This window comes from Parastagonospora nodorum (assembly GCF_000146915.1).
Source record: "Parastagonospora nodorum SN15 chromosome Unknown scaffold_22, whole genome shotgun sequence".
NCBI lineage: Eukaryota > Fungi > Ascomycota > Dothideomycetes > Pleosporales > Phaeosphaeriaceae > Parastagonospora > Parastagonospora nodorum.
This window is the reverse complement of record NW_001884570.1, coordinates 377,966-396,281: the sequence shown is the minus strand read 5'-3', so window position 1 is coordinate 396,281 and position 18,316 is coordinate 377,966. Positions and strand designations below refer to the sequence as shown.

General features: G+C 51.9%; 6 protein-coding genes across 6 annotated transcripts; 4 read left to right on the top strand and 2 right to left on the bottom strand.

Moving 5' to 3' along the window:
• Positions 1 to 141: 141 nt before the first annotated feature.
• On the bottom strand, positions 142 to 3,636 carry SNOG_12454 (hypothetical protein; the record flags this gene model as incomplete). Its single annotated transcript, XM_001802625.1, has 5 exons — positions 142 to 1,817; positions 1,883 to 2,509; positions 2,557 to 3,143; positions 3,192 to 3,428; positions 3,476 to 3,636. 5 exons carry the CDS (start codon positions 3,634 to 3,636, stop codon positions 142 to 144), a joined length of 3,288 nt encoding a protein of 1,095 aa, XP_001802677.1.
• A 1,107-nt stretch (positions 3,637 to 4,743) lies between these two features.
• SNOG_12453 (hypothetical protein) lies at positions 4,744 to 5,334 on the top strand. The gene has a single exon (XM_001802624.1). It carries the CDS (start codon positions 4,863 to 4,865, stop codon positions 5,295 to 5,297), a length of 435 nt encoding a protein of 144 aa, XP_001802676.1. The 5' UTR covers positions 4,744 to 4,862; the 3' UTR covers positions 5,298 to 5,334.
• Positions 5,335 to 5,375: 41 nt separating this feature from the next.
• On the bottom strand, positions 5,376 to 6,759 carry SNOG_12452 (hypothetical protein; the record flags this gene model as incomplete). The annotated part of the gene is made up of 4 exons (XM_001802623.1): positions 5,376 to 5,952; positions 5,990 to 6,096; positions 6,212 to 6,697; positions 6,742 to 6,759. The coding sequence occupies 4 exons, from the start codon at positions 6,757 to 6,759 to the stop codon at positions 5,376 to 5,378; spliced, it is 1,188 nt and encodes a 395-aa protein (XP_001802675.1).
• A 2,195-nt stretch (positions 6,760 to 8,954) lies between these two features.
• On the top strand, positions 8,955 to 11,794 carry SNOG_12451 (hypothetical protein; the record flags this gene model as incomplete). The annotated part of the gene is made up of 2 exons (XM_001802622.1): positions 8,955 to 10,186; positions 10,240 to 11,794. The coding sequence occupies 2 exons, from the start codon at positions 8,955 to 8,957 to the stop codon at positions 11,792 to 11,794; spliced, it is 2,787 nt and encodes a 928-aa protein (XP_001802674.1).
• Positions 11,795 to 12,911: 1,117 nt separating this feature from the next.
• On the top strand, positions 12,912 to 15,818 carry SNOG_12450 (hypothetical protein; the record flags this gene model as incomplete). The annotated part of the gene is made up of 6 exons (XM_001802621.1): positions 12,912 to 13,481; positions 13,549 to 13,629; positions 13,701 to 14,208; positions 14,251 to 15,207; positions 15,279 to 15,360; positions 15,401 to 15,818. The coding sequence occupies 6 exons, from the start codon at positions 12,912 to 12,914 to the stop codon at positions 15,816 to 15,818; spliced, it is 2,616 nt and encodes an 871-aa protein (XP_001802673.1).
• Positions 15,819 to 17,382: 1,564 nt separating this feature from the next.
• SNOG_12449 (hypothetical protein) lies at positions 17,383 to 17,995 on the top strand. Its single transcript, XM_001802620.1, has 2 exons — positions 17,383 to 17,691; positions 17,747 to 17,995. Exons 1-2 carry the CDS (start codon positions 17,444 to 17,446, stop codon positions 17,838 to 17,840), a joined length of 342 nt encoding a protein of 113 aa, XP_001802672.1. The 5' UTR covers positions 17,383 to 17,443; the 3' UTR covers positions 17,841 to 17,995.
• Positions 17,996 to 18,316: the final 321 nt, after the last annotated feature.

Here is an 18,316-nt window from a genome sequence, read left to right as displayed (position 1 = left end):
GAGCGTATCTAGTTATACGAAACTTTAGCTGTTAATATATCTCAGGTATTAGGAGTTCACAAACTGCGCAATCAGAACGCCTTCCTAACGACGCTCCGTATTGGTAGTCTCGAACTCTTCTTGCTTCCCTCGCGCAGTGTCTCAGACCTCTTCTTTGCCTGTGTCACGAACAGAAAGAGTATCTATCTTAGTAGCTAACTCTATACATTTGTCACTCGACGGACCAAGAACATGAGAGAGTCCTGTAAGTGCCTGGGTATACACTGCTCGGGCTTTGGTGGTCTCTGCTCGTGTGGCATAGAGATTACCCAAATTTTCCAGGTTGTTAAGTGCCGGCCTGTACTGCTGGACTCGATCGTGGCCAAGAGCCTCCTCATAGCCGCACAGCGCCCGCTCGTACAACTGCTCTGCCTCGCCTAGCTTGCCTTGGTCTGCATAAAGATTGCCTAGGCTGTTAATTGTCTGTAGAGTGAACGTATGCGTGGGCCCAAGTGCCTCTTCCATCCCTCGCAGCGCCCGCAAGTACATCAGCTCCGCCTCGCCCAGCTTGCCTTGGTTCTTGTAGAGGTTGCCTAGGTTGTTAACCGCCAGCAGAGTCGACGTGTGCGCGGGTCCAAGTTCCTCTTCCATCCCTCGCAGCGCCCGGTCGTACATCTGCTCCGCCTCGCCTAGCTTGCCTTGGTTCTTGTAGAGGATGCCTAGATTGATGACCGTTCCTAGAGTTAACGTGTGCGTGGGCCCAAATGCCTTCTCGTACCCTCGCAGCGCCCGGTCGTACATCTGCTCTGCCTCGCCCAGCTTGCCTTGGTTCTTGTAGAGGATGCCTAGGTTGTTAACCGCATGCAGAGTCGACGTGTGCGTGGGTCCGAGTCTCTCTTCTATCCCTCGCAGGGCCCGCTCGAACATCTGCTCCGCCTCGCCCAGCTTGCCTTGGTCCGCGTAGAGGATGCCTAGGTTTTCGATCGTCTGCAAAGTCAACGTGTCCGTGGGCCCGAATGCTTCTTCCTTCCCTCGCAGCGCTTGCTCGTACGTCTGCTCCGCCTCGCCCAGCTTGCCTTGGTCTGCGTAGAGTAAGCCCAGGAGATGTACAGCGTTCAGCACTGTTTCTTGCTCTTCCTTGTCGTCCGCAGCGCCATTGCTACCTCCGTAATCTCCACAACTCCATGCTGGCTCCTCCCTCGATATCTGTCTAGAACACGCCTGTGCATGTGGGAGAAGCCGGCGCTGCAAAGTAGTGTAGTCGCGAGTAGAGCTCTTCGGCACAGCCCAGCCTATAGCAACTACAGCCAGTCGACTCAGCTCCGTCGCGAAGCACCTGCCTTGCGAGTGATATGCCCATTGATGGACTACTGGATGCGTTGTATAGCTTCCTGTTTCTGCCACCTCTTCGACGAGCGAGTAGTTGCGCAGCAGCTGCATTGCTCTGCTAAACGTTATCTCGCTGCTCGAGATTTCTCCAATGTACCTTGACAGCATCCTTGCAGCTACAGGAGACTGCATGCATCCCATAGCAAACAAGCCGTACCACAGGTCCTTGTTGTCGAGAAACGACCACAGCAGCAGCAAATTTGCTGTGACCTCGTGCTTCTGGCGTATCGCCTGGTACGAGATGGCCCATGTCGTCCACACGCTACGATCAGGGTAGTCCTGGAGCGGCGCGTCGACCAGCTGGTCCAACTCCATCAGCTCGCTCCATTGCTGCTCGTAGAAGCGCAGGTACGTCGCCGGTCCGACTCCACTTTCCTGCAGATACGCGCCCGCCTGCGCGATTGCGAGTGGTAGTCCATCTAGCAGCGCAAGCAGCCGCTCGCTCTCAGCTGTGTCTATGAGTGTCTTGTTAGCATGATTGACTTGCATCCAGACGCCCGTCGCCTCAGCTTACCGTGCTTCTTCTTGTACCAGCTCATGAAGATGGCCTGGCCCTGCTCCTCAGATACCTTACCCAGCTGCTGCGACTTGCCGAGCTGTTCTAGCCTCGCCAGTCGCGTCGTCACCAGCACCGATCCGTGGTCGGCGCCTGACAGGTAGCGCTTTACGTCGTACGCATCTGGATCGCCGCCTTGCGCCTTGTGCTCTCGGTCGACGTTGTCAAAGATAAGCAGCCAGGTAGTGTTGTCAGGCCGCGCAAGCCAGGCCATTACATCCTTCACTACCGCATCCACATTAGTGCCGCTGTCAGCAGCATACGTTCTGCTCGTCTCTAAGATCTGGCCTTGAGGGATCCTGCTTGCGCAACTCGCAATGCTGCGCTTAAGAGTATCCTCGCTTCGTCCGTCCAGCCAGAACACTGAGCTGAACCGGCGGTGGTGTCGCCGTGCAAACTCCACCGCCAACTGCGTCTTGCCTATCCCGCCGAGGCCATGCAGTACGTGTATCTTCTGACGCTGATTCTGTCGTGGTCCTGGCACCAGCACGCGTTCGAGCTCTGCCATCTCCGCCGGCCTGTCCACGAACTGACGCACTCTTGGGACGCCCTCGAGGCTGAAGACGGTTCGATATTCGCCAAAGTCTACACATCTTAGCTAGACCCTGCACGAATGCGACATCCAGACTAACACTCTCTGCCTGCAATGCTGCCTGCACACGCCTGCATCTGTGTATGCACCTCGTGCGAGCTGATGTACCGCCGCGTTGCTGCTGCCATCTCCTTCACTTTCTTCGCCTCTTCCAGTCCAATATCCTCTAGGCCCCGCACCACATTGAAGCGATAGTACCGTCCAGTGCTGTCCAGCAGTGCCCTCTCGCGTCGGAACCTCTCTGCCGTCTGCTCAGTCTCCGTGGCGATCGCCACCAGCGTCTCGCCGATGTGCAGCACGTCGTTCTTGAACGGCTTAAGCGACGGCACGCCTGTCCCGATCGACACCAGGCACTTGACCCGGCCCTCCAGCGGCTCTAGTCCCCACGCCAGCTGCGCCTGGTCCCACACCTCGCGCACCGGGTTGTTTGCGCCCGTCGCCCCGTCCACAAACTCCTCGCCAAACCTGCCCACCGCGATCGGGTCGAAGAAGGAGGTGGCTGCCGACGTGGCTCGGCACGCCTCCCATATGGTCACGCTGTTAAGGAGGTCGCTGTTGCCGCGCGGGGTGCGGTAGCTCGTGAGGCAGACCGTCTCGTTCGTCTCCTTGCTCGTTGCGCACACGAAGCTGTCGTGGTCAGTCTACGGTTCGCTAAAGCATACGCACTTGACCTACACCTTGCATCCTGCTTCAGGCGCGTCTTTGAGCAGCACATCTTCTGGCAGGCCCTGCTGCTTGACCACCTCCTTCACCGCCCGCGCCAGCTCCTCTGCGTCGAAGCGGCCCTGCATCTTGCCCTTGACCGTCACCCGGTGTTGCGTCTTGCGGAAAACGCGGTTGGAGAGTGACAGGTATGCCGTGATGCAGTCTGCCACGCTCATCCTCAGCCGGCCCAGCATGACGGCGATGAGGCTGGAGGGTTAGCTCGCTCTTCACAACCCGCGATTACGACTGCTCACCCCCCCGTGCTCGTCCCGCCGACCATGTCGAAGTAATCGCACGGCTTTGGCGGCGCGTCTGGGTCGACAGCCTCCATCAGCTTCTCGAGGATCATCAAAGCGGACAGGCCGCGCACACCGCCGCCGTCGAGGGCGAGCAGGCGAAGGTCGCTGCTAGGCATGGTGTCTTTATGTCAGGCAGAAGAAATAGAAGGAGTGCAGAGGTCACGTAGTGAGACGAATTGCGGCGCAGTATTTCCGCCCCCAGGATGTGCGGCTGAGGTGGCGCACGTCTGTCGTCCTGCAGCTGCAAGCACGCATCATGTCCATGTTCTGTGAATGGGGGAGCGCGAGGCGGGACGGTACGCTGACTGGAGCTGGAGCAATTATAAGTCCATGTACATTTGATTTTCTCGCTACAGTGTGATATTAGCAAAGGAGTGGGGAATATTGTATCAGTCGTCTCTAGAATAGAAAGCATGAATATCCTGAATAATTGTCCAGATAACTCATTGATTTGTTTGCGTTGTTGTGGTAATCCTTCCGCAGCATAGAGAGATGCAGAAAAACTTGCGAACAATCTTAGTGCTATGGTGTTGCTTGCCTTCCAAACATATGATACTTGGAAAGGACCGTTGCTGCCGCCTTCTCACCTCCTCAACTGCGCGCAGCGTTTTTACATATCTCACAGAAATACAGCTATAATACTCAATCGTTATTACCTTCTACATCTGGGAGAGAATATCTCAAAGCATGCAATCCCCTTGGATTACTAATGTTCTCGGTATCCGCTCAGTTTTGCGGCGGAAGTGCGAAGATGCAGGGGACTCATCCGACGTCGGCAGCTCTGTCCTTATCTGTCTGCGGGCCATGAATCGTTTCTACTGGTACCATTTCTCACATAATAATCAATCAGCAATTATCAATCACTCGAACTTTACATTGTTCAGCCACATTGATCTTGAAGCCAAGGGTGGGGCTGAAGATTAGACTTAAATAAGGTTGGCGTGATACATTACTTCACCTCATCACCACTATCAAGCTCTTGATACTGTTGCAGCTCTTCACGTTCAAACTTCAGAATCTCAGAGCTGTGATGCTGAAATATTAGCCGCCAATCTCGTGTCTGCTGTGGAGCGCAGAAGGTGCAAGAAAGCCGAGCGGGTCTATTTGTCCGGCATTGCAATTCCCAATCCTCGCTAGTGCAAAAATCAACGCGACGCTATGATGTCGTGCTTTCCGATCGGATCCCGTCTGCATAAATGACAGCTTCCACGGGAAGGACTCTTGTAATACTAAAAAAACATACCAGCTCTCCATTCAGCAATCTCAGGGAAAAAGTTACAACGATTCCGTGAACTTTTCACAAGAGCCTTCGTCAAGCTCTATCCTTCATCCATCTCGAACCATGGCCGCAAACAACCTGCCTCACCTACAACGCTTCATAGAATTTATCAACTCGGGCGACACAAAGATTGGCCAAGAAGTTGTATCCGACTCAGCCATCTTCCACGTCCCCTTCGGACCCGAGCCTCTCAAAGGACTGGATGGCTATCTCCACATCCTCGGAACGATGCGCGGCGCATTCCCTGACATCAACTGGACTTTGCAAGAAACTATTAGCGAAGGCGATAAGGTAGTCGCACGCTTTGAAACTCGGGGCACGCACAAGGGTGACTTCATGGGTGTGCCTGCATCAGGGAAGAGCATTTGCATGACGGCTCTCAACATCTATCGTTTTGCGGATGGCAAGATTGTGGAGGAGAGGGGACAGCCAGATATCTTTGGGTTGATGATGCAAATCGGGGCGATTCCGGGACCGCCGCCGCCGAGTGCTTCATAGATCGAACCCATAAATACAAAGGAGTACAACATTATGGAATGAATGATACTAATTATTTATTCAACTATTGAACATCAGCTAAGAAGCAGCTTTACTTGCGATACTATGCTTCACGTCGCCATTCGAATCGATTCCGTTCGTCCCATTTGTCGTGCCATTCTGCTGTCTGCTCTTGAAATACTGCGTAAAGTCATGTCTGACAGCATGAATCGCTTCTGCGATACTCTTGCCCCACACCGGATCATTATTCGCCTTTTCGCACATCTTGAAGAATTCGTCGCGCTTCTTCTCGAAGGCTGGATCCCAGAGGCGATGGAAGTTCTCTCGCGACATAGGGTCGATCATCTCGCGCCAGATCTTGATGCGTATCTCACTGTACTTGTCGAGGATCGAGTCGTCCAGCTCATCCTGATGGATACCAGTGAAGCAGTCGTACAGCGATCCGACATCTGCAAAGCCGCCGGTGAGGCCAAGACCACCGAAGGGATTGCATAGATGCGCGGCATCCGCTACAAGCACGATTTTGCCCACGCGAAAACTTGGGGCACAGCGCTGTTGCAGCTTGTATGGGCTCATACTGAGAAGCTTGTACTCATCATGCTTCGGGTTTCCAGGCAAGATCTTCTCGTAGCGCGCAGTTGACGCTTGATGAGCTCTTCTCTGGAAAGTCCGGCATCGTCACCGTAAGTTACGCGCCAGAGCCGTCGTTCGTGATTTTGGCAGCCATATACCAGTCTGTTGGGTGGCAGATGAAGTTGGAGTCCCAGAAGCCGAATTTCTCGTCAAATGGCAGGTAGACCTACATCAACTCAGCAAAATGATCAATCTTCGTCTTTATGACTTACGTTTGTGGCCACGATTTGCTGATCTAGTGTTTCGCCTGGGTATTCTTTCCCGAACAACGCAGTTCTTACACCACTCGATGCACCATCAGCGCCGACGAGGTAGTCCCCAGAAATTTTCTTGGTTTGTCCATCTTGGGTTTCTACTGTGGCAGTAGCACTATTGGCATCTTGTTCGACACCCACGAGCTTATGGCCCCACAATATCTCAGTGTTGGGGTAGCTTTCGAAGTGCTTGATGATGAGTGGTCCGAGTTGGTCCAGAGGAAGCACGACCATGGAGTACTTGGAATCTTCTGGCTCCCGACCCATACCTGCCAGGAAGGTTCCATCCTGCAAGCGCCAACACACGCCCCTAGGATGAAGACCGACCTTTCGAATGTCATCGATAATACCAGCGCGATGGAAGTCGTATACCGCTGATGGCGCGTAATGGGCTGCGCGTGGATTGCCATTCACCTTTGTATCCGCATCCAGAATGGTGACTTTAATACTCAGGTTGCGCGCCAACAGTGTACCAAGAAGAAGGCCTGAAGGGCCAGCTCCAACAATCACAACCTGCTTAATCAGCACATGTAACGCTAGGATGGATGTGCACTTACATGGTTAATCTTAGGCATATTGATGTTCTAGCTTGCTGCTGTCAGTACTGTAGGTCAGACTTGGTCAATCTTTCCACGGTACGGATCCTTTAGATGACATCTCGTCAAGGTGGGGCATATGGACCCCTTGGGGACGGGATCTCCTCTCCAGGCTCTCCTCAAGCAGACGTGCCGTGCTGCAATTACACTGCGGGGAAAGAGGCCTTAGATGCCCCACATTCCACAAGATCTAATCGGCATTCGGCGGATCATAGGACCGCTCCGACGTCATGTCTCGGCGCACGTGATGCGTAACTGATTCAATCACGGTCGGGGAACGAGTCGAGGGGAAAGTGGAGTTGCTCGATGGGCGAGTACGACTTATGACGTTCATGACCCTGAAGCATCACTGCACCATCGGATAGAAGCTGTTCTATGTTGGTCTCGGATCGTTGGCATAAACTGGGACGCGACAGCACGCACGTCCACGGGTGTCTTCCGCAAACGGATATGCGTGGATCGCTATTTCACTTCAGCGATCAAACAGATCAACCGCGCTTCCTTTTCTAGCCACAATCCAAACACCAAGTCCTCTATACATCGAAAGCGAAGGCGCCGGAACCAGTGTTCTGGATGAGTACTTACAGTGCTCTTTACTCCTGTACGCGTCCGGAGCCGCGCATGTCCGATTGCTTGCCGCTGTTGAGCTTCGAGAAAATTGGAAGCGCCATCTATTTTGGTAAGCAACGTCATCGAAGGACACGACCCGCACCAATCCGTATCGCATCCCACGTTCATGGCCAGACATGTGATGGTCACACCGAAACAGGTCAGTGCGTGCGTCGGAGCTGTGTTGTTGGGAATCCGGCGGAAAATAAGCATTTTCAGCCTCCTAGGTACGGCCGCCACCATCTCAACGACATCGAAGCGACTACGACGGCCAGCACGCCATCTGCCTTTGAGTCTTTATTCGCCCCAGCAGACTTCTCCCAATCCTTTTGCAATCCTTTGCCGCTGCTGGCCGTGACTTAGTTCGCGCGATGCGATGCCAGCTGCTGTTTGCCCTCGATCTCGACACAACATCAGAAATGCTCCACCTAGCTTATCATGCATTCAAGCATGCACGATGCCCCTTTATTGGTGACCGCGCAAACAGAGACGCAGTTGACCCAGTTATACCCACTTCTCTTGTTATCTCGGATTGCCCGAACGAGCACACACCAAGCCTTTGGAACGACATGTCCACTTTTCCCTCGCGCCCGCTACCGAGCATGGAATGGCCAGTCGCACATCTTGTTCGCATTGAGTTTTGTGTCCGGAACGTGTCGTCAGTCAAGAGCCTCATTGTCTTGTCTGCATTCTGGCTGTATTCATTTGTTCGTTCTGATGATGTGTGTTGCATCTCGCGCAAATGCGGCCGTGACTTGCTTCCCCTTAAAAATTCTTCTGTCTCGGCCAGATAGGGCATTTATTCTATGTAACGTTCGGCATACTTTCGACACAACAAAATCGGCCCTTACTATACCCTGATATACTTCCACGCCATGGCAGCCACTCCCGTCAGCCGCATCCAGCACTAAGAGCTTCCCTTGCATTTTATGCGCGTTGGGGTTCTGGTGTTCTCGACACTTCCCTGCAGCTCCACCATTTCTTTGTCCAAGCTGACGAACAGGTAAATCGAACAGTCTGGCCGTACGAAATTGAAACAAAACTGGGTCTGCACTTCGCCACAGGTCACTCTCAGATTGTATTCAACCTATCTGGCCATCTGTCGCACACGCGTGCAGTCCATGCGCCACTAGTAGTCTCTTATCAGTACCACAAAAAGTGCATTCACGGTCTACAGAACCGTTCAGTCACCACCGTCGACAACGGGTTTTCGCCAATCTGAATCATTATCGTGCATACTGCAGCTCTAAGCCACGGTCGTCCTCATCAACACAAACTAGTGGCCCGCCGAACAAGAGTGACCGTCGCGCCCAAGGACCCATTCATACCCGACAGCGCAATTTACCAAAAGCCCATCCGCAGCTTGAGGATCTTCAGCTAGGTATACCAAGCGGTCCCGAAGCTTATCGCTAGCCACTGAACTCCCGGACAATAGCTACACGTGCTTCCGTTAGTGTTTCAACTCAGCATAGCTCAAATTCTGAGCCTGCCGTTTTCACGCACAGGAAGCGTGCCTTCCGCCGTTAGTGTGTCAGGTGGGCATTGGGGCATATAATAATCCCACAATGGATCCCCTTCAAGACGCTGGGCCTCCCAACTCTCATTCTCAGTCCCACCACGACGCTGAAGATCACATGGCTACTACCCCCGGTGCGGGGCGCAAGCGTGTTGGCTTCACTTCAGATGCTCCACGACCTTTCTCCACACAATCCCCCGATGACCAAGATACTGGATCTGGTGGTCATAATACTCCTCTCCAGAGGCCGGATGTGACACAAGATGACCTTTCTGCGATGCGAGAGTCATTGCGACTCGCATTGGCCGAAGAGCACACTGAGTCACAGCCACCACCGACAGCAGAAGTAGTGCGTCCAGATTTCATCGAGCTGCCTCGCGATGTACAAAGGCCTCGACCAGCGATTCGAAAAGGACCCCGTACGCCTCCTGAGTTCTATCTCAACGACAACCCGTTCGACGATACTGCCGAAATACTACCTTCGGCCGAGGCAGAGCTCAAGCAGCGCTCAGGGCTCGCAGCTCAACAGCGAGCTGCACGACTGTCGAAGTCTGTTGGAACTTACTCTGCACCAGTCAGTCGCCGCAACTCACGGGAGCTTGTGTCGCCCCCAGTCGAGCTTCAGGACTTGACACGAACCTACGACTTTGTTGACGAAGCCATTGACGAAGAAGACGATCCCCAGTTCATGAAGCGTGCTTCTATGCTTCTACGTCAACATACGATTCGTGCTGCAGAATCAGGTCTTATTAGTCCTGAAGACCTCTATCATACCGATGCACCACTTCAATCAGGCCAAGTGACTCCAGACAATATCGAGGTCGAAGACGAGCGCGTTTCACGGCCCACCAAGTACCGAACGGGAGTTCTGGGTACCCTTCTGAGAGCCAACACTGCCGCCGCGCAGGCTCCAGGTGCCGCCGGTCGATCATATAAGAATAGTCATGCCCGTAACCTTAGCGCAAGTACTTTCAGCGGTGCATCGACTGCCGCGAACTCCCCCAATCCATCACCGCCGCAGTCGGGCTACAGCACCCCGCGGGCTGCACGACCATGGTTCCGGCATCAGAACAACCAGTCGGGAACGTCTATCTCGCAGCTGGTGGGATCCTCTGCTCGTAGCTTTGCCACGCCAGCACAACAAGATCTGGGCCATGAGTTCGACGAACAGGTCAAGAAGACCCGTCCTGGCATGGGCAAGCGAACAAAGTCTGACGAGTCCGTCCTCGGGTTCAAGAAAGCTAAACGACGCGACACTGAAATCAAGATCAAGATCCACCTGTAAGTCAACCACAGTCTTTTCGATTGTGTATTAGGCTAATTTGTTACTGCAGTGCTGGTACCCTCGCGCGTCAGAACTATCTACGCAAGCTCTGCAAAGCTCTGATGATGTATGGTGCACCCACACATCGACTGGAAGAGTACCTCAACATGTCGGCTCGCGTTTTGGAGATTGAGGCACAGTTTCTGTACATGCCTGGCTGCATGATCGTCGCATTTGACGACTCTTCTGTTCATACCAGCGAGGTGAAGCTCGTCCGAACTACTCAAGGTGTCGATCTTGGCAAGCTCCGCGACGTTCACGAAATCTACAAAGATGTCGTACACGACCGCATCGGTGTTGAAGAAGCTACGCCACGCTTGGATGAGATCATGGGACGTAAAGCCAAGTTCAGGCGCTGGTTTCGAGTGTTCATGTATGGCTGCGCATCTGCCACTGTCGGACCATTTGCTTTCCAAGCTCGATTCATCGACCTTCCATTTTGCTTCCTTCTCGGATGTCTCATCGGATGGTTGCAGCTTATTGTCGCTCCTGGTAACGACCTCATTAGCAATGTGTTCGAGATCGGCGCTTCGGTCATCACCAGCTTCGCCGCGCGCGCTCTTGGATCCATCAAGGGCAGCAATGGCAAAGAGATATTTTGCTTCAGTGCTATGGCGCAGTCGTCCATTGCCCTCATCCTACCTGGATTCATGGTTCTATGCGCCTCCCTGGAACTGCAATCTAAGCACATTGTTGCTGGCTCTGTACGAATGGTGTACGCGATCATCTATTCCCTTTTCCTTGGCTTCGGTATTACGATCGGCACGGTCCTGTATGGTATGATGGACAAGAACGCAACATCCCGCACTACGTGCCATGATCCGATGTCGACCAACTTCTACTATCTCTTCGTCCCGGCGTTTGCTCTCTGCCTCATGATCGTCAACCAGGCCAAGTACAAGCAAATGCCTTCCATGACCGTCATTGCTTTCATCGGCTGGGTCGTCAACTTCCACAGCTCTACCTACTTCAAGAGCAACGCCCAGGTTAGCAACACGCTCGGCGCCCTCGCTATTGGTATCGCTGCCAACATACATGCACGATTTGGCCGTCATGTCGAGAACTGGTGTATCAGTACATGGGAGGACAAGCTCCGTCCTCGCCTCGTCAAGATCCGTAAGGTCTGGCGTCGACGTAGTCATGGTCCTCTCCGCACTCACAAGGTCGAGCGATCCGAGTACAATCCGACGCACAGTGGCAGCCAGCCGACATCACGAGCCAGTTCCGTTAGCGACTTTGTTCCTCACACACGCAAGATTGGCTATGGTCTTGCTGCTGCAGCCATGCTGCCCGCCATCTTCGTCCAAGTGCCCTCTGGCCTCAGTGTCCAGGGTTCGCTCGTCTCCGGTCTTGTGTCAGCCGATCAAATCGTTCGTAACAGCACAGCGAACGCTACTACAATCAGCGCTGCAGATGTTGGCGCAAGCAGCACGATCAATAGCATTGCGCTCAACGTTGGTTTCTCCGTTATCCAGATCGCCATTGGTATCACGGTGGGCTTGTTCCTAGCCGCTTTGATCGTCTACCCCCTAGGAAAGAGGAGGAGTGGTCTTTTCAGTTTCTAATCATTTGCTGCATTCAGAGCGGATTGTATATAAGCATAGCGTGGAGTTGGATATATGGGCATTGTAGGGTGTTTGAAGCATTGATGGAGTTTGGGTTTTCCAGGACTTCAAATACACGACTTACGATAAGCGACTGCTATTTTCGATCTCCGTCCCCATGAAATTATCACAAGGCCAAGTCTCGGTTGATACCCCTGGTTGCGTGGATCGACTTCTGATTGGCACAGGGTTTATCGGTGCCTTGCAAAAGATGTGCACCCCCCTAGAACTTCTATAATGACAAAAGTCTATGATAAATAATGATGTAATAGGAGAGCGGTGATGTACTTGATGATATCATATTGCGGGCAGCAATTTTAGAGGTTAGAATTATCTGGTTCGCTCTAAAAGTGACACCTGTTAACGGCTATCTAGACCCTCTTAGACTATCACGAAGATCTAAGCCAATAGGAGTATACGGAGGTGTCTCTACGCTCTATTCAGTGAGGCTGAGGGGGGGTGCACATCTTTTGCAAACGATAATAACAGTGGGCCGATTTGCTCACTTGATTATGGCTACTAACCCTGTCCACATTAGCGTTGACGAGCCTGTAAATGTCGCCTTCCAAGTACTACCTCCAGCCGCTCGCTCAAAGTTCGCTGTCCGAACCCGCTGAACCGCCATGTAAAACACAGAAATAATTATTCTGCTTGAAATTTTTCAGAACAGCCCCTCGTGCAACGGGCTTTCGCCTCCCACGTGCGTAACATGGATCGCATCGCTCCAGACGGCTTACTCGCGGATCTTGGTATAACACAGTCATGTGACCAAGTAGGAAACATTTCTTGGAACCTGGAGATCGTCATTGACGGGATTGAGACACGCTTAGCTTGCTTTGACAAAGAGCTTGGGAAATGGAAGCTTGAGAGTGCAACGCAACAGAAGTCATTGACTTTGCGACCAAAGCTAACTCCCACGTCGTCTGAAACCGAGTTTACGAGCCTTTCGAAAGCTTTGAATTGGACTGATGATCTCTATACAACGGATCATGTCGATTTATTCCGAAAGTTGGATTGGGGAGCGAGTCCTCTGGGCCACTACAGGACGTGGCCGCACTCACTCCGCTTGTACACGCACATGCTGTTCTCGGACAGCCGTGCCGCTGCCATATACTGGGGTCCCAAACGCATCGCAATCTATAACGAGCATCTTCCGTCACTTATCGGAGCCCTTGATCCCACCATGATGACGAGCTCAATTGGACAAGTAATGCCAAGCCTCTGGGATCTTTTTGGTCAGCTTTTTCTTACTATTGAAAAGGAACAACATGGCTTTGCTCGAAAAGGACTAGAACTTTCATTCATGCGGAATGGCTTTCTGGAAGAGACGTGGTGGGATGGTGGGCTCGTTTCACTCAAGGACGATGACGGTAACCATGGAGGTGTCTACTTCTCCTGGGTAGAGGTCACACGCACAAAATTGCGTGACCGAAGGACATCCTTGATCAACAGACTTGGTCACTCGCAAGTCGTGAGCACCAAACTCATCTGGCAACACATCTACGAAGTGTTTCAAGAATATCCGCTCGACATTCCGATGGCTATCATGTACAGCACCCAAGAAGGAAGTGCAAAAGACGGACTTCTTCGCCTGGAACACACCATAGGCATTGGTGCAAAATACGCCGCTGCCCCGAACTATCTAGATGTCAGTCTAGGAATGACTGCTCGGAGTGTACCGATTTTACGGTCCACTGACTAACACCCTTTTGCAGCTCGAATCCACCGGCACTGACGCTTTGCTAGCTCCACTTCTCCGCCGTGCTATGAGTTCAGCTGAAGGTATTCTAGTCGTTGTAAGTTTTGTCATGCAACTGCTCTCCAATCCTCTTTTTGAACGAAGCTAATCTTTCATGCTCGCTTTCAGGACTCAGTTGAAGAAGAGGTAGATCAAGCACTGTTTACCAACGTCGATTGGCTCGGATTTGGTGAGCCAAGCCGATACCTCGTTGTCATCACATTGCGCGCCCGCGGAGTTGACAAAGGGCACATCATTCTTGGCTTAAACCCCCGGCGAGACTATGATACAGACCACAAGCAGTTCGTCACCGACATAGCACGTCATCTACGCGAGATCGCTACGAGGGTCACAGCAGAGGAAGAGCTTCAGATGCGCGAAGACCAACTGCTTATCAAGTTGGGTGAAACCGAAAGACGCTTGAGCAGATTTGCCGAGATAGCACCCGTCGGTATCTACGACTTCGCGCCTACGGGACAGGTTGTCTGGGCAAATAGTCACTTCTACGACATTTTGGGCGTACCGGAAGAGCACCGTGGTCTTTCTTTCGTCTGGAAAGACTACATACTTCCGGAGGATCACGAATTCAGCGACAAAGAGATGATAAGAAGCCTGATAGATGGGGTGGAGATTTCCGGTAATTTGCGTCTCAAACGGCGCTATTCACCTCCGCAAATAGGTCTCGCTCACCCGCCAACGGACGTACCATTCTGGGTCTTGCACACTGCTTCTCCAGATGTCGGAGCAGATGGTATGGTACAATCGCTCAAAGGTTCCCTGACAGACATATCGCATCTGAAGTGGATCGAACATCTCCATGTACACAATGCCGAGGTTGCGCTCAGGGACAAAAAGAGGCAGGAAGAGTTCATCGATATCACATCGCATGAGATGCGTAACCCTCTATCCGCCATCACTCAATGTGCTGATAGCGTGATATTATCGTATGAAGACGCCAAGTTGACGATGGACAACCAGTCGTTTATCGAGATCATCAAGCTCAACGCGGAAGCGGCCGAGTCGATACTGCTTTGCGCAGCCCATCAACGCCGCATCATCGACGACATCCTGACGCTTGGCAAGCTTGATTCAGAGCTTTTGACCATTTGTCCACTAGCATTTTATCCATTCGACTTGCTGGACCACGCTGCGCAGATGTTCAAAACTGAATTCGAAGTTCAAGACATCGACGCCAAAAGATCTGTAGACGAAACGTCGCCTCTGACTGTCACATCGACAGTCCTTGGCGACTCTTCGAGGCTGATGCAAATTCTGGTGAACTTGCTTACGAACGCCATCAAGTTCACGAAGACCCGAAGAACAAGAAGCATCATGATGAGGTTTGGCTCAAGTCCACAGCCTCCATCAGCTGACTTATTTGGCCTGGGCTTTGCGTGGCATTCTACAGGGATAGCACGACCCGACATGACGCAAGAAACAGACTATGGGCAAGGTGAAGAAGTCTATCTTTACTTTGCTATTGTAGACAGCGGTTCAGGTGTACCAGCGGACTCCCAAAGCAAAGTGTTCGCCAAGTTCGAGCAAGCAGAACGTAGAACGCATACAAAATACGGTGGCTCAGGTCTTGGCCTGTACATTTCTCGAGAGCTGGCAGAGCTACAAGGTGGCCAAATCGGTATGAGCTCTGAATATGGCGTTGGAAGTACATTCGCCTTTTATACAAAAGCTCGGATGTCTGTGGCACAGAAGGCAGTGAAGACCGGATCGGCATCTTCAACAAACACGGTCGCATCGACTGCGAAAACGCACCCAAGGCCACAACTGCCTAGTCCGCAGCTATCGATACCGCCACCGTTACCAAGACACAGCATTCTCCTCGTCGAAGACAATCTCCTCAACCAAAAGGTCCTCGCCAAGCAACTCACAAGATCCGGCTGCACGGTACATGTCTGCAGCAATGGCGGCGAAGCCATTGATACCATCCTCACCTTACACAACGAGCCCATTGAATTCGACACCCCGCCTTCCATACAAGGAGCAGCGGCACATTTCGACTGTATATTGATGGATTGGGAAATGCCGATTTGCGACGGACTCCGCGCGACAAAACGAATTCGAGAGATAGAGAAGCAGCTGGCGTGCACTCCAAACGTAATCGTTGGCGTCACAGCGAATGCGAGAGCGGGTCAGATTGCCATGGCGATGGAGGCGGGTATGGATACTGTTATACCGAAGCCATTCAGGGTGCAAGAGATTCTGGCGGTAATTGGCGGGATGGTGGGTTGAACGATAGCAATGAGTTCATCGAGAGAGGAGTTTTTGATCTGTTCAGGCGTTTGAAGAGATGACATTGCAGCGCGTTTAGATACCCATGGACTCAAGGGGTCTGAAAAGGCTCTCTAGTAGAGATGGTTTTGAGGCGAAGATAGCTAGAATTTGCGCATAATGGACCGCGCAGTTTTCGTCACACACTTCGATGGATGCGAGATCGACAAATTGTCACCATGCGATGCAACGAGCAAAGTATCGAAAATTGAGGATAGTTGGCACCCGGCATACGAGGTGGTTCGTACTACCCTTAACAGACCCGGTGAAAAGCGGTGAAGTCGTGGACAAAGCACAGATCATTGAGCCCGCATGAGACCTGTGGATCTCACAATTTCAACTTCGCGACTAGCGTGCTTTTCGTTGCTGCATGCTGCGTTCCGAGTAATCTGTGTGCAGCGATCATTTTGTATTGAACAGAATTTCGGAATTTACGTCGCGCGTGGCCGCAGAGGGGTTGTTCCTCCTGCTGACACCAAGTTTTGATGTTCCTGAGGTATGCTTGGAAATCGGCTAATCTTCGGGAGTCGCTGCTAAGGTCGGCGCATGTAGCTCCGACTGCCAAGCCTACCTCAGGAACATGAAAGTTTATCAACACGTAGAAAAACATCCCCTCTGCAGCTACGCGCAACTTGAATTCTGAAATTCTGTTTAATACAAAATGATCGCTGCATACGAATTAGTGGCTATCGATCATCGATAGTTTGAAACAGGGTCGTCGTGTTATTGTTTTAGCGCCAACCCCCTTGATGATCTGGCGGAACGCCAACTTTCGCCGACCGCAGGCATGATATCTTCGTCTTATTTTTAGTTTCGGCAGTTTCTGCGTCCACAATTACCGAATCAGCGGAATGTGGTGAACTTATGTTACCGTTCTACAGCTGTCTGCAGTGGTTTCCAGCGCTCTGATATTGACGCATTCGCTTCTTGAAGTTTCTCGTATGGCGATGAGATTCTTCCCAAATTAAGACGTTGAAATCGGCCTATCTACCTGCTTGGAGATACTATGGAGATGCAGCACTATCGAGCGCATAAGCGGTCAAAGGCCCGTTCGTCGTCATTACGAGGTTATGGAGACCGCCCACAAATCCAATTTCGTCTTTGCCTACAGCGACGCAAAGAGACTCTGCTGTTAGAGTTTGTGTCCATTGAGGAAAGCGTGTGAAAGGATTGACTGACAAAAGCGAACCTGGGGACTTTTAATGTGGCTGCGACAAGATCTGAAGGCTGCACTCATTCGCTCACGCCATCGCCCGCCGGGATGGACCATACGGCAGTGGCTTGAGCGGCAACACTAACAACACTAAGTTCAGCATTTGCCCATGAAATCACCGCACGGGCAAGTGGTCTCCGAAGTAACATCGTATAGATCGATGCACAAGCTTTCGCCGCGCCGACGCCCAAAATAGGCGTACCCTAGATGGCTTCCCTCCCTGTAACGACGGACTTCGACAAACATATATAACATTCAGCCTGTCCACACCCAGTTATCTTTACCTCAACAGCAAACGATCAGTCTCTCGCTGCACGACTCTTTCCACTTTCACACTTTCGCACTTTCGCTACTAAACCAAACATCCATCAAAATGAAGTTCGCCATCACCGCACTTTTTGCCGGCCTTGCCGTTGCCGAGAACGTCACCATCTCCAACTTCCTCTACGTCGGTGTCAGCGGCTACGACCAGATCTCTTTCAGCCTATCCGTGGACGACATCAACTGCGGCGCTGACCACTACGTGATTGGTGGTATGTACGCCTGCGACAACAAGGCGTGGACCTTCCAGATCAACGAGGCACAAGGCCACCAAATCAAGTTGCTACACGCTGTCAACGGGTAAGTCATTGCAATTGAACTTAAGTCGGGATATATGCTAACCCCGAGATCGTAGCAAAACTCTTTCCGGCGACTTCGACATCAAGATGAACGGTCCTATCACAACTGTGAGACAGCAGATTGGTACTTCCACAGCCGAATTGAACTAGAGCGCGGTTTTCTTATTGGGATAGAAAGCGAGGATTAGAGCAATCCTCGAGGTACAACTGGATGGTGGTGATACATCGCCGGTGACATGAATAGACTTACGATGCTCACACAAATAATGATAAATTGAAATATATCACAAAAATGCGAATTCCAATCCAGCGATTCATCCAGTGAATGGTGCAGCATGACGTGAGCTCCAGAGCTCAGCTTGAATAAATTAGGCGCTCCTTTTTCTCCCCGCTCGCATGCGATCCAAGACAGAATAAATTACCGTGACCGCCGAGTTGTGTTTCGGGTTCTTGGGAAGTTTCGTGGAGGAAATTTTCGTGGACGAACATGTCAGCGACTCATTTCCGCGCTGTGGTCTATTGAAATGCAGATAGGTAGGCTCAATAAGATTGCTTCAAAATAGGCTAGGGACTAAGATCTGACGTAGATGGAGTATGAACAAGGTCGAAAAAAAGTATGAAGATGA